This window comes from Aquarana catesbeiana, linkage group LG11 (genome assembly GCF_042186555.1).
Source record: "Aquarana catesbeiana isolate 2022-GZ linkage group LG11, ASM4218655v1, whole genome shotgun sequence".
NCBI classification, from domain to species: Eukaryota; Metazoa; Chordata; class Amphibia; order Anura; family Ranidae; genus Aquarana; species Aquarana catesbeiana.
In genome coordinates, this window is record NC_133334.1 from 13,855,542 (window position 1) to 13,864,427 (window position 8,886).

At 42.8% G+C, this 8,886-nt stretch overlaps 1 protein-coding gene across 1 annotated transcript in view; it reads right to left on the reverse strand.

Annotated features, from left to right (window-relative positions):
- LOC141111845 (uncharacterized) overlaps positions 1-7,427 on the reverse strand; it is a 113,843-nt gene extending 106,416 nt beyond the window's left edge. Inside the window, exon 1 of the mRNA XM_073604004.1 lies at positions 7,315-7,427. Within this exon, the coding sequence (XP_073460105.1) occupies positions 7,315-7,384 (70 nt within the window). The 5' untranslated portion in view covers positions 7,385-7,427. The remainder of the gene's footprint in view (positions 1-7,314) is intronic.
- Between the last annotated feature and the right edge of the window lie 1,459 nt (positions 7,428-8,886).

Sequence of the window (8,886 nt, forward strand, 5' to 3'; positions counted from 1 at the left end):
GATGATACACAATATGATGATACACAATACGATAATACTTGAACATAAATGAGCTGCATTGTTGAGTTGTCAGAAAGAAGCCTTTACTGCGCCAATTCCACAAAAAAGCCTGGTTACAATATACTGACAACACCTTGACATGTCTCACAGCTTCTAGCACAATGTCATTTTTAGTGACAAAACAAAAATAGAGCTTTCTGGGGAGATCTCAAAGGTGCGGTTCTTGCAAGACGACCAAAGACTTTGCATGATCTGGAGGCATTTTGCCATGGTAAATGGGCAACTATACCGCCTGCAAGAATCCAGAACCTCACAGGCAACTATTACAAAAGACTGTGCACTGTCATTAATGATAAAGTGGGCAATACACAGGATTAAGAACTAAGGGGGTCCAGACTTTTAAACAGGGGGGGGTCAAATTGGGTTTTGCCGGCTCACACATTTTTTCCTTAAAAACGGTACAGCCTGTATATTGCCAATTCTCCAAGGGGAGGCAAAGGTTTGAGCAAAACTGTATATATACTGTATATATATATATATATATATATATATATATATATATATATATTCGGTTTAACCACATAACGACCGGCGCACGCCAATGTACGTCGGCAGAATGGCACAGACAGGCAAATCAGCGTACCTGTATGGCCCTGTATGGCTAGTTGCCATAACCCTGGTATACTCTTCTTCGGCGGGCGGTCCGGTTTCCGAGATCACTTTTATCGGCGGCGGGAGAGGCCCCCCCCCCTCCCACCATGCTCCGGTGTCCTCCGCCGCTGCCGACGGCTCCGGTAAGGCGATCGGATCTTCACCCTTGCTGGGCATGGAGACTAGTGAGGGGAAGATGACCCCCACCTATCTCCAAAACAATGCAGGGCAGAAGCGACGTCAAAACATCACTTCCGCCCATAGCTCTTAAAGGGCCATTTTTTTACATTTTTTTTAAATGACAATTTTTTTTTTTTTATTGCATTTTAGTGTAAATATGAGATGTAAGGTCTTTTTGACCCCATATCTCATATTTAAGAGGACCTGCCATGTTTTTTATTTATTACAAGGGATGTTTACATTCCTTGTAATAGGAATAAAAGTGACACCATTTTTTTTTAAACAGTGTACAAATAAAAAATCAAAGGTAAAATAAATAAGAAAAGAAAAAATAAAATTTTCAAACGTGCTCCTCCCGCCATGCTCGTGTGCAGAAGCGAACGCATGCGTGAGTAGCGCCCGCATATGAAAACGATGTGAGGTATCACCACGATCGGTAGAGCGAGAGCAATAATTATAGCCCTAGACCTTCTCTTTAACTTGAAACATGCATCATTATTACATTATATAAGGGTCTGGTATAGATTTTTGGGGGGACCCCACACCATTTTATTTTAATGTTGGCACGGGGTTCCCCTTAAAATCCATATCAGACCTGAAGGGTCTGGTATGAATTTTGAGGGGGACCCCTACGCCATTTAAAAAAAAATTGGCGCAGTGTTCCCCTTAATATCCATACCAGACCTGAAGGGCCTGGTATAGAATTTGGGGGGACCCCCACGCAATTTTTTTTTTAAATTTTGGTTCGGGGTTCCCCTTATTATTCATACTAGACCCAAAGGGCCTGGTATGGATATTTGGGGGGACCCCATGCCGTTTTTTTCAATGACTTTTATCTGTATTGCCGAGACCCGACAATTCATTATAGTTGCGAGTACTTTTAAATTACTTTTTTTCCTGTAGAAATGTCATTTTGTGCAGGGACTGTTGTAAACACGGGAAACATGCACCACTTTACAGGCATACTATAGACACCCCCCCCCAGGTACAAAATTTAAAGGAATATTTCACTTTTTGTTTCACTTTAAGCATTATTAAAATCACTGCTCCCGAAAAAATGTTCGTTTTTAAATCTTTTTTTTGCATTGATATATGTCCCCTGGGGCAGGACCCGGGTCCCCAAATACTTTTTATGAAAATAACTTGCATATTAACCCTTAAAATTAGCACTTTTGATTTTTCACGTTCGTGTCCCATAGACTTTAATGTTTTTCTTGTGTTCAAACAAATTTTTTGCCTGTTCGCATGTTCTGCTGCAAACCGAACGGGGGGGTGTTCGGCTCATCCTTAACCACTTGACGACCGCCTCACGCCGATTTACGTCGGCAAGGTGGCACGGACAGGCAAAATCACGTACATATACGTGATTTGCCTTCCGCGGGTGGGGGGTCCGATCCCCCCCCGGTGCCCGAGGCGGTCGTCTTTTGTCCCACGGCGATCGGAGATGAGGGGGAGGCCATCCGTTCGTGGCCCCCCCTCGCGATCGCCGCTGGCCAATCACATCAATTCTTTGCTGCTGTATGCTAAACAGCAGCAAAGGAAATGATGTCATCTCTCCTCGGCTCGGTAATTTCCGTTCCGGCCCGAGGAGAGAAGACAGGTATGTGAGTGCACAACACTACACAACACAGTAGAACATGCCAGGCACACAAAACACCCCGACCCCCCCCCCCCCGATCGCCCCCCGATCCCCCCCAATCACCCCCCCTGTCACAAATTGACACCAGCAGTTTTTTTTTTTTCTGATTACTGCATTGGTGTCAGTTTGTGACAGTTACAGTGTTGGGACAGTTAGTATTACCCCCCTTTAGGTCTAGGGTACCCCCCTAACCCCCCCTAATAAAGTTTTAACCCCTTGATCACCCCCTGTCACCAGTGTCGCTAAGCGATCATTTTTCTGATCGCTGTATTAGTGTCGCTGGTGACGCTAGTTAGGGAGGTAAATATTTAGGTTCGCCGTCAGCGTTTTATAGCGACAGGGACCCCCATATACTACCGAATAAATGTTTTAACCCCTTGATGGCCCCCTAGTTAACCCTTTCACCACTGATCACTGTATAACCGTTACGGGTGACGCTGGTTAGTTTGTTTATTTTTTATAGTGTCAGGGCACCCGCCGTTTATTACCGAATAAAGGTTTAGCCCCCTGATCGCCCGGCGGTGATATGCGTCGCCCCAGGCAGCGTCAGATTAGCGCCAGTACCGCTAACACCCACGCACGCAGCATACGCCTCCCTTAGTGGTATAGTATCTGAACGGATCAATATCTGATCCGATCAGATCTATACTAGCGTCCCCAGCAGTTTAGGGTTCCCAAAAACGCAGTGTTAGCGGGATCAGCCCAGATACCTGCTAGCACCTGCATTTTGCCCCTCCGCCCGGCCCAGCCCAGCCCACCCAAGTGCAGTATCGATCGATCACTGACACTTACAAAACACTAAATGCATAACTGCAGCGTTCGCAGAGTCAGGCCTGATCCCTGCGATCACTAACAGTTTTTTTGGTAGTATTTTGGTGAACTGGCAAGCACCAGCCCCAGGCAGCGTCAGGTTAGCGCCAGTACCGCTAACACCCACGCACGCACCGTACACCTCCCTTAGTGGTATAGTATCTGAACGGATCAATATCTGATCCGATCAGATCTATACTGGCGTCCCCAGCAGTTTAGGGTTCCCAAAAACGCAGTGTTATCGGGATCAGCCCAGATACCTGCTAGCACCTGCATTTTGCCCCTCCGCCCGGCCCAGCCCACCCAAGTGCAGTATCGATCGATCACTGTCACTTACAAAACACTAAACGCATAACTGCAGCGTTCGCAGAGTCAGGCCTGATCCCTGCGATCGCTAACAGTTTTTTTGGTAGCTTTTTATTGAACTGGCAAGCGCCAGCGGCCTAGTACACCCCGGTCGTAGTCAAACCAGCACTGCAGTAACACTTGGTGACGTGGCGAGTCCCATAAGTGCAGTTCAAGCTGGTGAGGTGGCAAGCACAAGTAGTGTCCCGCTGCCACCAAGAAGACAAACACAGGCCCGTCGTGCCCATAATGCCCTTCCTGCTGCATTCGCCAATCCTAATTGGGAACCCACCACTTCTGCAGCGCCCGTACTTCCCCCATTCACATCCCCAACCAAATGCAGTCGGCTGCATGAGAGGCATTTTCTTTATGTCCTCCCGAGTACCCCTACCCAACGAACCCCCAAAAAAGATGTTGTGTCTGCAGCAAGCGCGGATATAGACGTGACACCCGCTATTATTGTCCCTCCTGTCCCGACAATCCTGGTCTTTGCATTGGTGAATGTTTTGAACGCTATCATTCATTAGTTGAGTATTAGTGTAGGGTACAGCATTGCACAGACTAGGCACACTTTCACAGGGTCTCCCAAGATGCCATCGCATTTTGAGAGACCCGAACCTGGAACCGGTTACAGTTATAAAAGTTAGTTACAAAAAAAGTGTAAAAAAAAAAAAATATATATAAAATAAAAAAAAATAGTTGTCGTTTTATTGTTCTCTCTCTCTCTATTCTCTCTCTCTTGTTCTGCTCTTTTTTACTGTATTCTATTCTGCAATGTTTTATTGTTATTATGTTTTATTATGTTTGCTTTTCAGGTATGCAATTTTTTATACTTTACCGTTTACTGTGCTTTATTGTTAACCATTTTTTTGTCTTCAGGTACGCCGTTCACGACTTTGAGTGGTTATACCAGAATGATGCCTGCAGGTTTAGGTATCATCTTGGTATCATTCTTTTCAGCCAGCGGTCGGCTTTCATGTAAAAGCAATCCTAGTGGCTAATTAGCCTCTAGACTGCTTTTACAAGCCGTGGGAGGGAATGCCCCCCCCCACCGTGTTCCGTGTTTTTCTCTGGCTCTCCTGTCTCAACAGGGAACCTGAGAATGCAGCCGGTGATTCAGCCAGCTGACCATAGAGCTGATCAGAGACCAGAGTGGCTCCAAACATCTCTATGGCCTAAGAAACCGGAAGCTACGAGCATTTCATGACTTAGATTTCGCCGGATGTAAACAGCGCCATTGGGAAATTGGGGAAGCATTTTATCACACCGATCTTGGTGTGGTCAGATGCTTTGAGGGCAGAGGAGAGATCTAGGGTCTAATAGACCCCAATTTTTTCAAAAAAGAGTACCTGTCACTACCTATTGCTATCATAGGGGATATTTACATTCCCCAAGATAACAATAAAAATGATTAAAAAAAAAAATGAAAGGAACAGTTTAAAAATAAGATAAAAAAGCAAAAAAATAATAAAGAAAAAAAAAAAAAAAAAGCACCCCTGTCGCCCCCTGCTCTCGCGCTAAGGCGAACGCAAGTGGCGGTCTGTCGTCAAACGTAAACAGCAATTGCACCATGCATGTGAGGTATCACCGCGAAGGTCAGATCGAGGGCAGTAATTTTTGCAGTAGACCTCCTCTGTAAATCTAAAGTGGTAACCTGTAAAGGCTTTTAAAGGCTTTTAAAAATGTATTTATTTTGTTGCCACTGCACGTTTGTGCGCAATTTTAAAGCATGTCATGTTTGGTATCCATGTACTCGGCCTAAGATCATCTTTTTTATTTCATCAAACATTTGGGCAATATAGTGTGTTTTAGTGCATTAAAATTTAAAAAAGTGTGTTTTTTCCCCAAAAAATGCGTTTGAAAAATCGCTGCGCAAATACTGTGTGAAAAAAAAAATGAAACACCCACCATTTTAATCTGTAGGGCATTTGCTTTAAAAAAATATATAATGTTTGGGGGTTCAAAGTAATTTTTTTGCAAAAAAAAATAACTTTTTCATGTAAACAATAAGTGTCAGAAAGGGCTTTGTCTTCAAGTGGTTAGAAGAGCGGGTGATGTGTGACATAAGCTTCTAAATGTTGTGCATAAAATGCCAGGACAGTTCAAAACCCCCCCAAATGACCCCATTTTGGAAAGTAGACACCCCAAGCTATTTGCTGAGAGGCATGTCGAGTCCATGGAATATTTTATATTGCGACACAAGTTGCGGGAAAGAGACAAATTTTTTTTTTTTTTTTTGCACAAAGTTGTCACTAAATGATATATTGCTCAAACATGCCATGGGGATATGTGAAATTACACCCCAAAATACATTCTGCTGCTTCTTGTGAGTACGGGGATACCACATGTGTGAGACTTTTTGGGAGCCTAGCCGCGTACGGGGCCCCGAAAACCAAGCACCGCCTTCAGGCTTTCTAAGGGCGTGAATTTTTGATTTCACTCTTCACTGCCTATCACAGTTTCGGAGGCCATGGAAAGCCCAGGTGGAACAACCCCCCCCCAAATGACCCCATTTTGGAAAGTAGACACCCCAAGCTATTTGATGAGAGGTATAGTGAGTATTTTGCAGACCTCACTTTTTGTCGCAAAGTTTTGAAAATTGAAAAAAGAAAAAAAAAAAAGTTTTTTCTTGTCTTTCTTCATTTTCAAAAACAAATGAGAGCTGCAAAATACTCACCATGCCTCTCAGCAAATAGCTTGGGGTGTCTACTTTCCAAAATGGGGTCATTTGGGGGGGGTTTTGTGCCACCTGGGCATTCCATGGCCTCCGAAACTGTGATAGGCAGTGAAGAGTGAAATCAAAAATTTACACCCTTAGAAATCCTGAAGGCGGTGATTGGTTTTCGGGGCCCCGTACGCGGCTAAGCTCCCAAAAAGTCCCACACATGTGGTATCCCCATACTCAGGAGAAGCAGCTGAATGTATTTTGGGGTGCAATTCCACATAGGCCCATGGCCTGTGTGAGCAATATATCATTTAGTGACAACTTTTTGTAAATATTTTTTTTTTTCGTCATTATTCAATCACTTGGGACAAAAAAAATAAATATTCAATGGGTTCAACATGCCTCTCAGCAATTTCCTTGGGGTGTCTACTTTCCAAAATGGGGTCATTTGGGGGGGTTTTGTACTGCCCTGCCATTTTAGCACCTCAAGAAATGACATAGGCAGTCATAAACTAAAAGCTGTGTAAATTACAGAAAATGTACCCTAGTTTGTAGACGCTATAACTTTTGCGTAAACCAATAAATATACGCTTATTGACATTTTTTTTACCAAAGACGTGACCGAATACATTTTGGCCTAAATGTATGACTAAAATTGAGTTTATTGGATTTTTTTTATAACAAAAAGTAGAAAATATCATTTTTTTCAAAATTTTCGGTCTTTTTCCGTTTATAGCGCAAAAAATAAAAACTGCAGAGGTGATCAAATACCATCAAAAGAAAGCTCTATTTGTGGGAAGAAAAGGACGCAAATTTCGTTTGGGTACAGCATTGCATGACCGCGCAATTAGCAGTTAAAGTGACGCAGTGCCAAATTGGAAAAAGACCTCTGGTCCTTAGGCAGCATAATGGTCCGGGGCTCAAGTGGTTAATTACTAATAGCATTGCCAGAAAAACTCCATTGTACGGCTCTGTAATGTATCCTCGGGTACAATGACATTAAATACAGAAGAGTGACACTGACCTGATCCTAGGAGGAGAAGAAAGCAGATTATATGCAGAATTTTCAGCCCGGTCCTCATTGCTCCATCCATGCCGGATCCACCCCAAGAGAACTGTGAGAGACGTCTGATCTGTATGAAGCAACAAACTTTGAATTTTGTTTCACTTTCACTTTTTTAGAAATAACAGATTCTGGCCTCCTGGTAGCAGTGTATCCTCTCAGGCTGCATTCACACTTCAGCGTTTTGAATCGTGGGCAGATTTGCCGCAATTCTGTCCGCGATTTGAAAGTGCCGATGTGTGAATGACAAATCATGGGACTCGCATTTGAGATGCCATTCATTTGAATGACATCTCAAATCGTGGTGCGGGTCTGCCACGTTTGTCACATGATAAATTGCGCTTCAGTCGCGGCAACACTCATCGCGGGAGGCATGTCGCTCCAAAAACAATTCAGTTTTCTATCTGAAAACCAATAAAAACTTTGAAATAAAAAAAACAATTCAGGAGCTACTTTTGGGCGTCATGCTTCCCGCGATGAGTGTTGCCGCGATTGCATTGCAATTTTCAAATGAATGGCATCTCAAATGCGAGTCCCGCTATTTGTCATTCACACATCAGCGCTTTCAAATCACAGGCAGAAATGTGGCAAATCTTCCCGCGGTTCAAAACGCTGAAGTGTGAATGCAGCCTTACACTGTACATGTACAAAAATAAGAGCACAGAGACAAAGGTATAGAAGAGAATTAAAAAATTGTACGAAAGAAGCAAAATAAAACCATAACCATTTGTAAGATAATTTATACATACTGTACCTCCCAACTTTCTGAGATGGGAACGAGGGATACCTATTAGCAAAAGTATGTAGGCATAGGACACACCCCCTGCCACGCCCCCTTAAAAGAGACATATAAAAAAAATGATTGGTTAAACTCACAAGTGCATTTTTTACCTTTATATTGGATTTTGGAATTTGCAAATGCAGCAATTAAGAAACTGGATGAAAGGTTTAGCTCTGGGAAATACTTGACTGAGGTATGTGCAGATATTACGGCTGATTTTCCTTTCCCCAACCTTATCCTTTTAACTCCCCCCACCCCCCCAACACAACAATCAGACTACACCAAGTCTCTTTTTGGGTTTTAACCCTTTCATGACTAAGCCTATTTTTGACATTTGATGTTTACGAGTTAAAATCCATATTTTTTGCTAGAAAATTACTTAGAGCCCCCAAACATTATATATATATATTTTTTTTTAGCAGAGAATCTAGAGAATAAAATGGCGATTGTTGCAATATTTTATGTCACACGGTATTTGTGCAGCAGTGTTTTAAATGCAACTTTTTGGGAAAAGGGACACTTTCATGAATTTAAAAAAAAAACAAACAGTAAAGTTAGCACAATTTTTTTTTTGTATAATTTGAAAGATGATGTCACGCTTTATAATTGGAACAAAATATATTACAGCGCACATATTCAAGAATGACATTTCCTGCAAGGCTAGTTAAAAACACCTGAACATATTCAAAAAATACGGGGGTTTGGTCACACTATATGGTCATATAGTGCTAAGCCCACTTACTGCGACAAAG